Source organism: Pantherophis guttatus, chromosome 1 (genome assembly GCF_059756535.1).
Source record: "Pantherophis guttatus breed Tessera chromosome 1, ASM5975653v1, whole genome shotgun sequence".
Taxonomy (NCBI): Eukaryota; Metazoa; Chordata; class Lepidosauria; order Squamata; family Colubridae; genus Pantherophis; species Pantherophis guttatus.
Genome location: NC_142063.1, coordinates 107,869,357 through 107,886,662, shown reverse-complemented (window position 1 = coordinate 107,886,662; position 17,306 = coordinate 107,869,357). Strand labels below are relative to the sequence as shown.

Sequence of the window (17,306 nt, the reverse complement as noted above, 5' to 3'; positions counted from 1 at the left end):
CCTCACTCCAGAGAGCAGGTGCTGCTACAAAGAAGGCACAATTCTGGGTCCTGATAGATATCATTATTTTAATTGAAGGAAGCTGGAGCATACCAACTCTGCCAGACCAGACTAGCTGGGAATATAATATTGGAGACAAGTAATCCCTCAAATTACAGAACAAAATGGTTACAGTATAATCTAAACCAATTATCCAGTTTCTGCAAGCTGCCAAACATATTTTAATGAGAGGGGTCTGGCTTCTTACTTTCCTACATAGATGAACTTCTCTCTCTGCTACTAGAAGGCAAGTGATATAAATGTTCCTAAGCACATTGTTTGTGTAGTATAATAGAGGTTGAATTGATCTTTTTTAGTGTAGACCTTATTTTCCTCTTCCAGGGGCCACCCCAGCCATTAAGGCGACTTCTGTGTTGATTTCCTTCCTGCTCAATTAGGTCTTTAAGAAACCTACAATGTTGAATTTTGTTACTTAGCATCAAGATGGTGGAAGGACACTCCCTGTGAAATGCAAGCCTAACTAATATAGATATACAGCCTTTTCATGGTTTTTTTTTTCCTTCCTATATTTGTGTGCTGGCTAATGGCTATAAAAATTGAAATTCAATATGTTGAAATGTGTGGGTTAGCAAGATTAGGTGTGTCCTTAAAAGAAATACAGCCAAAACCACCCCTCCCATCTGCAGATTTGGAGGAGAGTCAATTTTTCCTCATGGAGTAAGCTGAACCCCTTGGAAGCATTTCTCTCATACCATTTCCTGAACTACATTGTTTGAGGTGCCAGAGCGGGAGTGACCGGACATAAAGGCCTGTATCTCATTTCATCTGTAATCTAGATAACAATCACAGCCTTTATTTTTGGATTGTTAGTTTTGAAAGACAAAGGTCCCCCAAAAAACCCTCCCATCCATGATCTTTTTTTTTTTTTTAATGATGTGCAGAGATGTATTGGAGGAAAGAAGGTGTGGCTGGACGGTATTTCCTTTGGCATCTGTCGTCTTGTAGTATGTTCTGTATCATTGCCTAGTTAAGGTCAGTTTTGCTCAGTGAAATACGCCTGGGCGGAAAAGTTGTTTTTCCATTCTTGGCTCCCAGATGTCTCCTGTGGCAAACTAACATGGTTTACTTCTGGCCCTAAAGAAAATATGCTGCTGTTTGAGGATTTAATAGTGCTCCCACAAAGAAAGTGGGAGATTCTAATGAAAACAAAGGCATTGCTGAGAATTGCTGCTGGTGTGGGCACAAAAGAATTTATTCTGCCTATTTGTATCTGAAGTCTCCTGAAAGCAGCCCACAGTAGCAGGTTTTGTTCAAGATTGGATGGTGTAAAAACAAACCTACAGTCTGCATCAGAGATGACCAGCTTTGGCAAGGGAGCTTAAGGACTTCACATGGCCTTTGAATGCCATGCTGCTGTTTCAAAAGGAGAGGCATCCCTTTACTCCTTGTTTCTGTTTATATCACACCAACGCTCATTGGAGGTCAGTTCATAGAATGGCTGGTTACACATCATGGGAAGTGGTCAGCCATGGTTTGTGAATGGTAGTGCAGGCATTTGCATAAGTCACAGCCAAGTAACATTTGAGTGCATTTTCTTTTTAAAAAGTCTACACCCTTGCCTGTAGTTACATCTTTGCCTGCATGCTGCTTGAATTTTGACTACTCTGAATGAAGTGTGGTTCATTGTACTTGTCCTGGTCTTTCTCCTATTTCCTCCAGCTCTTTTTTGAGTTTTGAATGCATCTGTATTTCTTTCTGTAGTTTGTGTCTCTAGTTTGTATTCAGGCCTGTATTCTCTACTGGGCACAGTGCCCTGAGACTGTGAGATCATTTTATCTCCAAAATGTATATTCCATGGATTTATAATTATAATTTCACCATCAAAGCTGATACCACCCAGAGCAGAGAACAACTCAAAGAAGTAGTGCAAGATTGAAAGATGTGAAGAGAGACCTGGCCCATGGAATCACCAAGAGTCAGTCATGAGTGAATGGATAACATCATCATCAGTTATAATATGGGACTTACATCTTGTATACCATATTTTTGTTGGTAGGATGAACTTAGAGTCTGTCTCCAGGGTCTACAATGATTTTTTTTTTAAAATCCTGCTCTGGTTCACTGGGCACTGCTGATGAAGCATTCTTCCCAACAAGTTTTATTGAATTTCTATGAAGAAATGTTCTCAGACACAAAATAAAAAAATTTCTATTTCTTCACTTCAATCTAAGTGTTGCAGATAGTTTTAATGAAAGGACTCCAATCAGTTAACTCCCTGAGATTTCTCTGTGATTGCATTAAGACATGATTCACAGACATTTTTACATTTACCATTTTATCTCCTGGAAAATATGTTAATGGCCTGAGGAAAAAAAAGCACCTTCATCTACTTGTTAAACCACAGGGTTGTTTAAAAGATGCATAAACATTAGAAACTCTGTAATTTTATTCAGTGGTGGGATTCAAGTAATTTAACAACCAGTTCTCTGCTCTAATGATATCTTCCAACAACCAGTTCACCAAACTGCTCACAAAGTAAACAACCGATTCTCCCAAAGTGGTGCGAACTGGCTGAATCCCACCACTGATTTTATTGGAATATTTGGAAGCAATGGCAGCTAAAAGGGGGGGATTTATTTTTAATGGTGCATTGAAGTGCAGTTTTTCTTCAAATTGCAGCAGTGGATAGCTTGGAAGATATACTGTGAAGCTGCTCAATTTAGTTGATTAGTACCTGACTTTCATTTTGAGAAAGAGGTTTAGCATTTAAATTAGTTTGAGCAATATTCTTGCAGAGTACTGTTGAACACAAAACAAAAGCAAGGGAAACTCATATCCTTGTAAGGGAGAAAACCCCAGACCACTTTGCAAAGGTTATTCTGTGTTTAGCCTATATGATGAAATGATGTATAGCATTCAGTTAACTTTTCCTGCCATTGGAATGGCCTCTACAAAAATGAGGGATTGTGTGTGTGTCAATTTCTCCTGTGCAGTTCGTCTCATGTCATATATGGGAATTTGCAGGAATAGAAACAAGTTCCATCATGCAAGCAGAAATCCAGGCTTCAGATTTTGGATTTTATCCAAAGTAGGAAGCTACACAACATGGAAAAATGCGGACTTGGATTGAATTAAGATTAAGAAACAAATTGTGGGGATGGGGGGAGGGGTTTGGACACACAATTGCAGATGAGTTTATAAGACAGAATTTTGAGGAAAATTATTTAGGCAATCCTTCCTAACAAGGGATAATTGTCAAAGATAATAGAACATACAAATAGAATTTAGATAGAGGCTGCCTGGAAAAGATGGAAAAGAGATTTAGCCAGGAAAGTTAGAGGGAAACCTGGATTTCTTGTTTCCTCAGTGTAAGATACATCCTTCATTTACCCCTTATTGTTATTTATTACATTTATATAACCACCCATCTCACGAGAACTGACATGAGAGCAGTGTGCAGTAGTCAGTAAAAAAAAATGCATATACAGTAGAACCTCTGATCACGACCATAATTTGTTCCATGACTTTGGTTGCAACTTGATTTGGTCATGACCTGAACCTAATTTTGGAAATTTGGCGCGTACAAAAAATATGGCACGGAAGAGGAAATCTGCTGCGAAAAAAAAAAAAATCTGAATTTTTTGGGTTGGAATCCAATTTGGTTGGGATCAGAAGGCGTTCGTGACCAGAGGTTCTACTGTACGTAAAAACAGATGTTTAAAAATGGAAAAAACAACATTGAAATGGAGATGATTAAAATTAGAAACCCAACAAAATAATTGATGGAATTGAGCGGATGTGTTTTTGGTCATGGATGCCAACCATAGCTGGAAATGCCCTCCAGTACATGATTTCTGAGGGAAAAAGTACTAGAAATTAAACTTAGCTGAACCTTTGGTGATCTGTACATTTAAAGAGGCTGGATCCTTGTTAATACTTTGATCGAAGACCACCAAAAGATACTAGGGCTACTCTCTACAGTGAAAAATAGATAAAAATATCCTGCAGTGGCCAATCATTTCTGTATTGCAACTGAGGAAACTACATGACTATTTCCACAAAGACACCAGAAGTTAAAATTGACTTGAGCTGCTTGATTTTCATCAAGGGTCACTCTTTGACCATTATATGAACAGTTGAGAGGCTGAATTGAGCCTCTGGAACAGAATTTTAAACCCAGTTTTAAAGGAGAGTGACAAACGGTGCAGATATTGTGATGTTACACAGGGGTAAGTATTGGCTGTTCCAAGTCATATCACAAAAAATAATTCTGTGTGGGTACAGGTGATGCTCTTGAAATTGTATTTCTATGTGGCATTGACAAAAATCTACATAAAAGAACGTGTTAGCTGCAGTTCAGAAGGCATTTGCACAAATGCATCTTGGGCTCCAGTTGTATCCATTTCTGGATCAAGAGGCCTTGCTCACATTTACTGATCCCTTGTCTGGATTACTGCAATGTGCTCTACCTGGGATTTCTCTTGAAGATCACTCAGAAGCTACAGCCTATCCAGAATGCAGCATCCTGGACAGTTACTGGCATTCCTCTGTGTGACCATGTAACATTTCTGTTTCAAGAGCTGCATTGGTTAGCAATAAGCTTCTGGGTACATTTTTTTAAAAGACAGTAATTTAGTAAGATTTCCTCAATCTAATTTATGGACCCTACTCTGCGTATTTAGCACTGGTGGTCATTAACATACCCTCAGATGTTTGGTTCTCTCCAGGTAGAAGAGAAACTCTAATCATCTAGTCTCCATTGTAATATGCCATTCTCAACTCTTTGGTTTCACAATTATGATCTCTGGAGATGGTCTTTCTACCCAATCCCAAGGAGCAAAATTTGTTTTGATTTGATTAAACAATAAAGTGAACAGAATTCTGCTTCTTTCTTGAAACAGTTGTCATGTTTCTTTGATACTTGCTTTAAAAGCATCATAAGAGTCCCATTTTGAACTCCAGCCTTCTGTGATTCCCCCCTGCCCCAATTTCTTTTTATTTGATAGTAAAAAAAAACAGTGGGCTATATTTCTAATAACTACTGAGAAGGTGGACAAGCATATCCAGAGATCTGTTTTCCTTTTACATGTTCCTCCATCTGCCTTTGATAGCTCATCTTATACCAAGAAATATTAGGATAGTCACAATGTTGCAAGAGTTCATTTATAAAGCTACCATCATAGTTATTTTCCTCAAAATACTCATTATGTATTTTCTATGGAGTCTTAGAATTGAGCCCTAGGAAAGGATTGGGAGAAAAAAAAGCCAATAGATTACTGACAATATGAGGCAAACAGTTGAAAGGATTATTATTTATTTATTTATTTAAAGTTTTTTTTTAAAAAAAAAATCTCAGTTATGCACTTATAGAGAACCAGTTATCCAGTGAAAATTTTAAATGTCTAAGTTAAGATAGGGTAGGCTGCATGCTTTTGTATATCAGATGGGGAGAATCTTGTGCATGTCAGACACGCTCCAACAAAAACATATCAGGAAAAAAGTGTTAGCAAGAAACCTCCAAAGGGGCAGGCAGCTCTGTTAGGTTTATATTAGGAAAGCAGCCAACCAGCTGATGGGAGTGCCAGTGTACAGAATATAATGGTTTCATTCTAAAAGCTTTTTGTGTGATTGATTCACAGGAGCCACTTCAGCAACCACTGAGATGAATGAGGGAACAATAAGAAATGAAGGGCTCGCATCTTTCAGTGAAGTGACAACAAGGCCCTAGAAAAAAGCTCTTTTTAATCTGGTCTAAGTCTGCCAAACGCAAAGGGAACTGTACACAATGTTCATTTGTAAAATGAAAGATATTTGTTTTTTGTAGGAAGAATCCCCCCCACAGCTTTTACAGGGACGGAGTAGGGTTGGAGACCCCCAGTATGACAACCTTGGGCCTCCAGGCATCTTTCTTCATGATCACCAAACTCCCTGCCCCACTTGACCATTTGCAATATAAAGCATTGAGTTCCAAAAAAAGAAGTGAAACTGCCATGCTGTAAGTCAAAGCATCAGACTTTCCTACCCAAAAATAAAATGAAGAATGATGGTTTCCTAGGGTTTTTTTTTTATTCATTTCAACTATATACTGAGCCGTGGTGGCGTAGAGGTTAGAATTGCAGGCTGACTGCCCACTGCCAGGAATTCGATCCTGACCAGTTCAAGATTAACTCAGCCCTCCACCCTTCCAAGATCAGTAAAATGAGGACCCAGGTTGTTGGGGGAAATATGCTGACTTTGTAAACCACTTAGTGAGGGCTGTAAAGCACTCTGAAGTGGCATATAACTCAAACTGCTATTGCTATTTATTTATCAAGGAAGCTTGATTCAAAGAACCCTATCTAACTTTTCTTCATCCCCCACCCCCACCAGCCATATGGAAAATCACTCTTGTGGAAGTTGTGGAGTAATCATACAAAATATTTATTTGGCCAAGAAATAGAGAGGGCACATTGGATATCATGTGCTCTGTCATGAGCATAATATGAATTATGAGCTTCCTAAAACAATATGGATACCTGGTAGGATAAGAAGCAATGGGTGAAAACTAATCAAGGAGAGAAGCAACTTAGAACTAAGGAGAAATTTCCTGACAGAACAATCAGTGGAACAGCTTGTTGGTGTTCTATTCTATTCTATTCTATTCTATTCTATTCTATTCTATTCTATTCTATTCTATTCTATTCTATTCTATTCTATTCTATTCTATTCTACTCTACTCTACCCTACCCTACCCTACCCTACCCTACCCTACCCTACCCTACCCTACCCTACCCTACCTGCATTGACTAGGACTTGGATAAGTGTTTTAATGCACTGTAATATATTCACTTAGCTGTTTGGCTGAGGACTAGTTCCATCCATCTGGAATTTCTTCCAAGAAATGTTTTGTAGCCTTTATCTTATGCCCTGGCTGTGAAATACAGTGATGCATTTTCCCCCTAATTGGAAAATTGACATTTCTTTCGCTTAGTAAATGTCTAATTTGCCTGTCTTGGAAAAGCTGAAGGAGACTTACAGAATAAAACCACATATCACACTCTCCCAGTCCGATGACACCCAGATGTGTTCATGGCCAGAATAGCCATAGGATAATAAGAACTGTAGTCTAGTACATCAGGAAAGCAGACTTGTACACAAATCATACTGCTTGAAAATTTTCAAACAAATAAAGGAGAATATTTGTAGCTCAAGGTTGCCAAGAGGGGCCTTGATGCTCTCTGATCTTGCTTGTTTTCTGGCAAAGGTTTCATTACCCAAACTAGGTAACATTGTTGACTAGCACTGATGATATTATCTAGTTTATGTAATGAAATATCTACAAGAAAACAAGCTCAGAAAGCATCAAGGACCCCTCAATTTTCAAACGGATATCCAATAAATTTGAAGGGCATCTGGTTGTGGAAGGCTGATGTAAACTGTTTTCTGCTAAGAAAGTTTAGCAAGAAACTTTTATATTATCAAGAGCTTCCTCCCACTGCCACAAAAAAGAATAGTAATTGCCCATTTCTAAGGCTCTGGGCAACAATTAAGCTTTTTATTATTCCTAAAACTGGAGGAACAAGGCTGTAATATTTCTGGAGAGCAGTGTTTATTATGCTCTTGTTTTGCATGAGCTGTAGCTTCTAAATCTACATAAGATTTATTTTACCTCTATTTCCTAAACTCCCGCTTTGGGTTTAGATCTAGCCTCAAGATAGGCTACAAAGAAATAGCTTCAGGAGCTGTTTTCTTTGTTGCCATACAAGTTGAGACAAGTGTGAAGGGCAAGGAGTGTGAGTAAAAAGATGGTTATAATTATAAAAGAGAGTGATGATGTGAGCAGATGACTTTGTAGAGATTCTTGTTTATAATTAATAATTCATTGCTTAGCATATGAATTAGGTAAGAGAAAATTCTAGTTTGACAGGTGTTCTACCCAATTTTGCATCTACAGTATGCCTTGGGACAGTCTCTGGGCTCACACGTTGCCAGAGGATAGCGTGTTTTGATTAGCAAGCATGAACCCATCTACTCCCTTTTCCCCCCAGCTTCCTAAAGCACAAGATGGCTTACAGCAGAGGTGTCAAACTCGCATCGTCACATGATGTATCAGGATTTTTCCCCCTTTTGCTAAACCGGATGGGGCCAGGGCAAGCACATGATGCATCCGGCCCACAGGCCTCAAGTTTGACACCTCTGGCTTACAGTATTCTTGAGAACAAAACCCTATAGTTAAGTGGCATAAGGCAAAAAGAGACTGCTGGAACTTGCCATCGATGAGATAATTTTTTACCAAATGAGTGCAGGTGCCTCAATAAATCTGCTACTGAATAGCTTTTAAGCTTTTATTTTTGTTTCCTTATCCCTGAGGTATATTTTTCTCTTAGTCTCTCCTTTCTTAAAGTGCACCTAAACTATATTTAACATTGGTAGATTGATGTGAATAAGCTCAAGTTAATAGCCAGCAGGTTTTTTTTGTCTGTGTGTATGTGCATGTTTTTAATTATTAGCATTTTATCCTGCCACAGAAAAGGGGGAAATTCAGAATGCTACTTTCTCAGAATGATATTACAAAACTTGTATTCTACTGAATTGGTTAGTTAAAAAGCTATTAGTAAATAATACTTCCTTAGTAAAGGAAGGCTGAGGAGTGGGAAAGATGCACCCTTTTTGTAGAGCTAAGAGTGAAATGAAGGGACGGAGGGAAGGGAGGAGTTAGAGCAGTGATGGCTAACCTTTTCCAGGCCGAATGCCCAAAGTGTGCATGCCCGAACCCCCCCAAATGCAATACACGTGGGGGCCCTGTGCATGCGCCCCACCCACCATGCATGCACATGGCCCCCAGCATGCGCCCCGCCCCCCTGTGCATGTGCACGCCCCCGCCCCCTGCACATGCATGGCAGAGACCCAAAGACCAGCTGGCCGGAGGGAGGCGTGTGCGCATGTGCAGCAGAGCTGAACTGGGGTGACGGCTTGTGTGCCATCAGAGAGAGCGCTGCGTGCCACCTCTGGCACACATACCATAGATTTGCCATCACGGAGTTAGAGGAATCGGAGGAATCATCTAATTCTAAGCCCTTTGCCTGCAACTTCACTTACCTGTATGCAATTGCTGGTCTCTTGTGCCAACCAGGTGTGACTAGTCAAAAACCCACTATATACTATAGCCTCAGCATTTTGCTATTATGAGACAAGCGGTGCTATTAGGCTTGGAATCAGTTAAAATAAATGGATTTCAACTTGGAAAAATTGAGTCCTTTTGAAGAAAGAGACTCAGGTTCCCAATTCATAGATATAAAGCCTCAGCAGACATAACACTGAAAATGGCCTTTTATCTTGATTTCAGTGCAGAAGAGGATTATTATAGTATTACGGTAGTATTTGATGTTTGCTTCTTAAAATATTTTAATGATTTTTAAAAAATCTTTGGTGTACCTATTAAGTTGAACAAACTGTTTTGAAATGTATCAGTCTAATAGGTGTTGGAATCTTAGATAGAAATGCTTTATGAAAAGCCCTTATGCAGAACTCCTCAAAGAAGATTAGTAATAACTATGCAATGAACTATGGATGTATTTTCTTCCTAACTCCTCTCTCTGGCTTGCTTTGGCTGAATGATTATGCCATGCACCTGTGCATAACTGCAAGAAACCAGCTGGTATTTTATTGGAGTCTCTTTGAACATATGTCTAAATAACAAGAAAGTGTTGCCTGCAGGATGTTTGCAGCCTTTCTTGGTGATGCATACCTTGAAATATGTATGAATGGCTCCAGATACTTCTGCATGTTACAGTTTGCATGAGCTTGTGCCATTGAGCTGATAAATCAACCTTTGTGGGCTGGATGAGAAGATGGTGTTTTAGAATGAAATGCAAGCCATCAAGATATTGCAGGTTCCCCTAGAGAGCTATCTTTTGTGGATCATCTGATGGCTGATGGCTCAGTTGTCCTTCTCAGAAGGACAGGTTGGAACAGTTGTCTGGGACCTCTTTCAATTCTTTGGTCCCAACATGAAATCTGCAGCAGAAAATTGGCTTGACTCCAATGTTTTGCTGGGACTAAAAATCAACCATGATCTGGGTGAGAAAGCAGGGCATAATTTGGATATATGGATGAACCACCTCACCTCTGCAGAGGAGTTTCCCTCCAGATTTGTCATTTCCATTTTCAATTTCCTTTCCCATAAGCTTGGAGGAAATGGCAAGATTAATTAATTGGTTGGATTAATTTTGTAAGCATTGTGCAGACAAAGCCATAACAAAGAGAAACTCAAATAGTCAGGTACGAGCATACTGTAATTTCCAGGAATCATGAGCATGGCTTTTAGCAGAAGTAGAACAAGAGGCCCTAAAAGAAACATATTAACCTCTTGTTTAGGTTGTCTAATTCATTTATGCAGTATTGAAAAATCCACATTTCCTTGGAAGAAGTGCATGCAAATTCTGATATCAGAAAGATAACTGAGGTGCATACAGAACTGTAGTGCTAGCTAAGAGATGGAAAATCTTTTCAAATTTTCAATCTTTGGAATGTTAAGAGCATGTTGTTCAGAGGTGGGTTTCAGCAGGTTCTGACCGGTTCTGGAGAACCGGTAGCGTAAATTTTGAGTAGTTCAGAGAACCGGTAAATACCACCTCTGACTGGCCCCGCCCCCATCTATTCTCTGCCTCCCGAGTCCCAGCTGATCAGGAGGAAATGGGGATTTTGCAGTAACCTTCCCCTGGAGTGGGAGGGAATGGAGATTTTACAGTATCCTTCCCCTGGAGTGGGATGGGAATGGAGATTTTACATGCCCACCATGCCATGCCCATCAAGCCACACCCACAGAATCGGTAGTAAAAAAATTTGAAACCACCACTGATGTTCTCACAAAACATCTACAATGAAACTTTCCTGTGCACTAAATTGGCATCCCAGGAGGCATGTTCAATACAGGATGCCAGTTTATTAGAAAACAGCTGGTGGTGTTCTCCCTATCTAGTCCCTTCACAATGTTTTCTAACATCCCAGCTTTCCACTTTTGCTCATGCAAATAGACACACTTCCAAACAAAGCACTGAACTATAGCCACCCACCCACCTCTTTTTTAAAAAAGTGCTTCTGGCATAAATATTTTGCAAGAGGCTAGCACTTTGCTATAACTTCAGGAGACCAAGGAATCCAATGGGCACTAAGGAAGGTGCCTACAAATGCCAAATTTTCTACCTAGAGATTAATCAACTTTGCATCTCCAGTGCACCATGAAAAAGCGAGTTTGTTCCAGCTGATGTCAAAGGAAAGCATGAACCTGCAAGGATAGAATTACCAAAAGAGCATGATTGGTTCTAATAGTATTCCCAGTGGCTTGCCAGTTTCATTGCAAGAACAGTCTTGCTATATTCTGAAATGCTGCTTTCTGGCCAGGACAACTGGAGAGAGCAGTGATAGTTCCATGATTCACTGCCCATTAACGGGGCATTAATCATGCTGCTTTTTGAATTTCCAGCTGCTTTTTGGCTACAGCATTAAAACCAGTTAGTGCCTTTTAAAACTGTCTGTGAAATCCCACTGATTTTACAAGCTTCTGGAAATTTAGAAGGAACATAACTATCTCTTGAAGTGCTAAATTGTTTCCTGTGATAAAAATGGGGAAGAAGTAATAGAAGTGGAGCAGTTTGCACTAACATCGGATCATATCTGAAATCTCATTTCTTATGATGCTCTTATGATGCTCAGGAAGAAAAAAATAGACTGAAATGTAGGGTTGGCTGGGTTTAAAGATTTTCCTCTGGAAAGAACTATTTTTAATTCCTGGCAGTTTGGAGATTATGGAGTGTTGGTTCCAATGTTTTTAGTTGATATTTCCGTAAAGCCAGTTTATTTTTTAATGTAATTTATTTATTGAATTTATTTGCCCCCCATGACATTTTGAAATTATATACTCCTTGTGATTGATACCACTAAATAGTTAGTGATAGTTCCCACAGTTAGTTACTGTAGGAAGGAAGTGAAGAGGAAGAAAGTTTAGGGGAGAAGAGAAAATAACAAACCAAATATGACAGCTTATGGGGATGTTTTGAAGACATTCCACCTTAATTAACTTGCTGTAAGTCTGGCTGAGAATTTGCCATTTGAAAAATAGGGCTGTTTTTATCTCATCTTAGCCTTAATGATGCCTTCCTGAAAGCCATGGGGTTCTTGCTTCTTAGATTGGTTAATTATACGGGGCTTGACAACAGTTCTATCCTGTATGTCCTGGGAACAGTAAATCTCTCACTATTTACAAGCAATAAATCTCTGGGAAGCCTAATAGAAGTAGGATACTGGAATGTGAAGGGATGCATAAGGGGAGCACAGACATGTTTCATGATGACTGGGTTGACAGCAAGCCAAGACTGGAGCATTCTGTCCCTGATACTATCTTGGGTGCATGCAGTCATCTCCCAGTCTTTCCTTTTGTTTGTGAATAAGATCTTCTGCCAACTATGCCGTCACTTGTCCTAAGAGAAAAATCATTTGCTCTCTGCTTGTGCAGTTGGGCAAAAGGAACTGATTGGAGTAGAGATGAAAGCATTCCCATTTTTTTCTCCAGAAAAATGTCCCATGTCCTGGGGAGATGGAAGAGCTTTCTAAATGTGAGAGACCAAAACTGGGGGGGGGGGTTGTAGTGCAAACTCCTATTTATATTCAATCCAGAGTGCCTCTTTAACTTGAAACACCCATGTAAAGGGGTCCTTGATGCTCTGTGAACTTGCTTGTTTTCTTGCAGACGTTTCATTATTCTAATTAGGTAACACTATCAGTGCTAGTGATATTACCTAGTTAGGGTAATAAAACATCTGCAGGAAAACAAGCAAACTCAGAGAATCCGAAGAACCTTTTATTTCAACCCTGAACTACAAATATTCTCCTTTATTGAAACCTAAGAGAGCACATTCTTATACATTTGCTCTCTTTCTCTCACTTGTGTGCATATAGCCTTCTGGTAAGAATTCAGGATGCTGGTCATAATTTACTAAAACCTGTGACAGAACTCTCAGCCCTCATCATGGCCAAAGTGGAGAAAGGCATAAAACTTGGAAAGGGAGTTTCAAAGTGGAGAAAGGCATAAAACTTGGAAACGGAGTTTTAATTTGGCTTCCTTTAGAGAAAACTGTACCCACAGGAGACCATCAGTGAAAGGTTGCCATTGGGGTGGGATTCTACCGGTTCAGGTGAACCGGTAGCTCCGACGATCAGCTGGGAGCAAACTGGTTCGCTCCAATGATCAGGTTTGTCCGCCCGTCTGCCTCTGCGCTATACTGACTTATATCTTTTCAGCTGATTTGCACAGCAGAGCGGATTGCCACACCTCAGCTGTGTTACTCCCCAGCAGTAACGTGAAAAGTAAGTTTTCGTAAAGTTGTGCACGTGTGCACAGCAATCACCGAACTGGTTGTTAACCTGGCAGGATCCCACCACTGGTTGCCATGCGGTTGATCCTGAGTCTGCCTGTCTCTTGTTAATGTGTTTGAGTACCTGCAATTTCCAGCATAACACAAACGTATGCAGAAACAATAGAAGAGGAGAGCAGAAACGTACACACAACGCACTGTATTATTTTGTTATAGAAGGAAATGCAGACCCTCCCTATGGTCACTGTCGGTAAAAGAGTCCCACAAGCATGCTCTGCATTCTTTCCCTATCATATTTCCTGTATGGTGTATTGCAGCCATGCCAGCTGGGTTGTCATTGTGTAGAGAAATGCAGAATGATCATGCTTGCACAAAATAAAACACAGAAAGAAAGGCTTCTTCATGGGTTTGATGTTTTGCTTTCTTCTTCCTTTACAGTTCTGTTGATTTGTGACCATGCGTGAATACAGTGAAAGCAAGGAGACATGTATGACCATCTGTCTCAAATACCTGCTGTTCATCTTCAACTTCTTCTTCTGGGTAAGGAACTGCTATTTGGGGTACTTTCCTGCATCATGCTGTAAATCTAGGGGGTTTTTTGGGAGGGGAGGGAAGCGTAATTAAAGTTAATCTAATGTAGTACTGTGGGTTAGAGTTTTAGATTTGGATTGCAAAGACTCAGGTCCAAGTCCACTCTCAGCCATCTCCGCTTGGATCATAAGGCTGCTGCTATTGAAAAAGAAATGGAAGGAGGGAGTTACGTATGTTGCCTTGAGCCTTTAGAGCAGGGGTGTCAAACTCGATTTCCTTCAGGGCCGCATCAGGGTTGTGTTTGACCTCGGGGGTGGGATGGGCATGGCCAGGGTAGGTGTGGCCAGCTCCATGTCACCCCTGTCGAGGGCGCCTGTGGAGGCCCGAATGCTCTGGCAGCCGAAAATGGAGCTCGGGAGCCTGTTTTCACTAGCAGAAGCACCACAGGCCAGTCCTTTGTTGTTTCCAGGGTGGCCCCACAGGCCAGATCTAAGTACCCCGCAGGCCGGCTCCGGCTCCCCAGGCCTTGAGTTTGACACTCCTGCTTTGGAGGAAAGGTGACATAAATCTAATAAATTGCTTAACGCATTGTAAGCCGCTCTGAGTCTCTGGAGTCTCCGGAGAAGAGCGGCATATAAATCAAATAAAAAAAAACAAAAAAACCCCCATGATATCTATCTGCCTTTACTCCGTTTTTAAGAATGACTGAGATAAGGCATTCAGGCAATCATTTGCCTTAGCGTGTATGTACCTTTTCTACTCAGAGGGCTGCAATTTTCTAAAAATGACAAGTAATTGGTGATTGAGGAAGGTGGCATCTGAAACTTTCATTTGTACAGAAGATAATTTTTTCCCCCTGAACTTAAGTCACTGGTTTAAATCCCTGCACTGGATTAGGAGTTACCTTCTTTTTTCCTTGTTTGAACTCCATGCTGCATAGCCTGGAAGCCCACCAAAAGAGTTTTAAAAGCTTAATAATGGGGTCCGAGATAACATTTAGGAGATAACATATTGGAAGGTCCTTGAAACACAAATATATGGGGTTTTTGTGTTCAGGCTATGTAATGAATTGTTTCTGTGCTTGTATGGTTCAGATACAGTTTCCTAAATTGAGGTTTATGTCCTTTTATATTCACCAAGAAACATTATTGCCTTTGCCAGGCATTCTAAGCTCTTTACAAAATGCTTAGTTTTGATTTCTTGATTGGATAAATTCCTAATCATATAACCCAGAGAAAAGTGAAAGTGAAAAAAAATGCTTAGACATATTCCGGGAATTCAAATCTACATCTCTTAAAGTTGCCAAGGTTGAAATAAGCTGTGCTATAATACTCACAATTTCTAGACACAGTCCAGTGCATGTGGATGACACCAGTTTGAAGAAAATTGGACAAGGTGGTTCTGGGACATTTGAATGCAGATACCTTTCACTCATCCTGTATGTGTTTGTCTGTCCCTCTTTAGCTGGCAGGCGGAGCTGTGATGGCAGTGGGCATCTGGACCCTAGCTGAGAAGAGTGACTACATTAGTCTCTTGCAGTCCAATATATACCTGGCAACAGCCTACATTCTGGTGGTGGCAGGTGCTGTTGTCATGATTACTGGCATATTGGGTTGCTGTGCAACCTTCAGGGAGCAACGGAGCCTGCTGAAAGTGGTGAGTTTCTCTTATTTAAATGGACTACATCTGGAACTCAGAAAGCGAAGGGGAACGTGTTTAGTCAGACGAAGGGCAAGCTAAATTAGAAAAGAAACCCAGATTTGGGACAGCTCGAAAAAACAACTACTGTTTCTGTGTTAGTTTATTTTAGTTCATATATTATAGGAAATTCTAAATATGGAACAGCAAAATACAGATCAGTTTTGCTCCAGCAAAATTATTCGGTGGGAAAAACTAGCATCTTTTTTTGATAGAGAAAAAAACAGAAAAAAAATGTACCAAATTGGTTGTGTTGCTGTCCTTTTCCTTTACATATGATATGACAAAGAGCAGGGCAAAAGAGAGGTATTCTGAGAGCTTTGGCCCAAAGCATTTGGAGGGTGCCATGTTGGGGGAAAGGTTGTTATAGTTTAAAGATCAAGTCACCCTTGAGGATATTTTTGAAGTTCTTCTAGCAGCTTCAGAAGATGTTGGTGTTGGACGTGGTTTGCAAGCCAGGCCATTCCATTCTGGCTGCACACAAGAACTCCCTGTGTTGGAAAATTATCCCTGTTTGTTTCTCTTCCCCAAAGCCAAAAATTACAGATTAAAAGTTGGTACAGTCTTTTAGGTTGTTTTGCCATAGAAAACTAATACTTCTCTTTTGGGGAAGAAAAGAGCTGTTTGTTTCTGCATTTTCTGCTCTAAGTGGCTGGCTGTGACAGGTCGATTGTCTCCTGATTTGGGGCCAGCAGTTCATTTGGCCTGGCTGGCTTTGGCTTCAGCTGTTTCTGCCAAGTCTGAGCTCAGCCCATATTTCAAGCATCTCTGTGATTAGAATAAAGAGCTGTGCACTTGTATATTCCCATTTCTTTCTTATTGAACATTAAGATGAATGGATATGATGGCCCACAGTGATGAGTGAACATCAAAGGATGAGTGGGTCTCTTGTGGGCTTAATGATTCAAATCTGGTATCAAATGCCTTGGAAAAAAGGCACAGACTTCAAAATACATTTTCTTCCTTTACCTCTGATGATGAATCCACTCCATTTCTTCTCCTGTCCCCCTCCCAATTGCTGTGTAAGTCACTTGTTGCCAGTCCAAGAGCAGACTGTTGAGGGGGAAGTCTTTATGATCCCTATAAAATGGGTTGGCAACTCTTTTAATGGCCACAATGACTAAGTTTCGACTTGCATCTTAGTGATATTAGGCATGTTCCTCATATCTGTAAGTTCAAAATAAACTCAAAATTCTCCCGCTGCAAAACTTAAACCTATTGATAGGCATTCTTCCTCCCTTCTAGCTCACCTCAATAATGACCTGATGGAATTTTTTCCCATATTTTTCCCTCTGTCAGTTTTAACTTTGATAAATTGTCATCCACATTTAAGCATTCATAATAGAGTGTGATGTTGGTCTTTTCTGGGAGGGAGTTGACAAAGATTGGGTTACAGTCAGGTTTGTGTGTCTGTGTGCGTGCGTACACACCTTCTGGTCAGTATTAACACCGGGAGATTGCCTGGACTAATCCCTGCAATTTTCTTGGCAAAGTTTTTCAGAAGTGGTTTGCCATTACCTCCTTTCTAGGGCTGAGAGAAAATGACTGGCTCAAGGTCACCAACTTGTCTTGTGTCTAAAGCAGAACTAGAACTCAGTCTTCTGCTTTCTAACTTGGTGCCTTAACTACTATACCAAACTAACTCTAGAATCAGTTTGTTTGTTTGTTTTAAAAAATACTTGGGACTTTTGTAGACCCAAGTCTGTTCTTGCAAAAAAGAGAATT

General features: G+C 40.2%; 1 protein-coding gene across 4 annotated transcripts in view; it reads left to right on the top strand.

Moving 5' to 3' along the window:
• CD151 (CD151 molecule (Raph blood group)) overlaps window positions 1-17,306 on the top strand; it is a 46,684-nt gene that overhangs the window by 7,086 nt on the left and 22,292 nt on the right. For all 4 annotated transcript variants that reach the window (XM_034416823.3, XM_087880500.1, XM_087880508.1 and 1 more), the window contains exons 2-3: window positions 13,791-13,892; window positions 15,348-15,539. In XM_034416823.3, coding sequence (XP_034272714.1) covers window positions 13,809-13,892; window positions 15,348-15,539 — 276 coding nt within the window. In that variant the 5' untranslated portion in view covers window positions 13,791-13,808. The remainder of the gene's footprint in view (window positions 1-13,790; window positions 13,893-15,347; window positions 15,540-17,306) is intronic.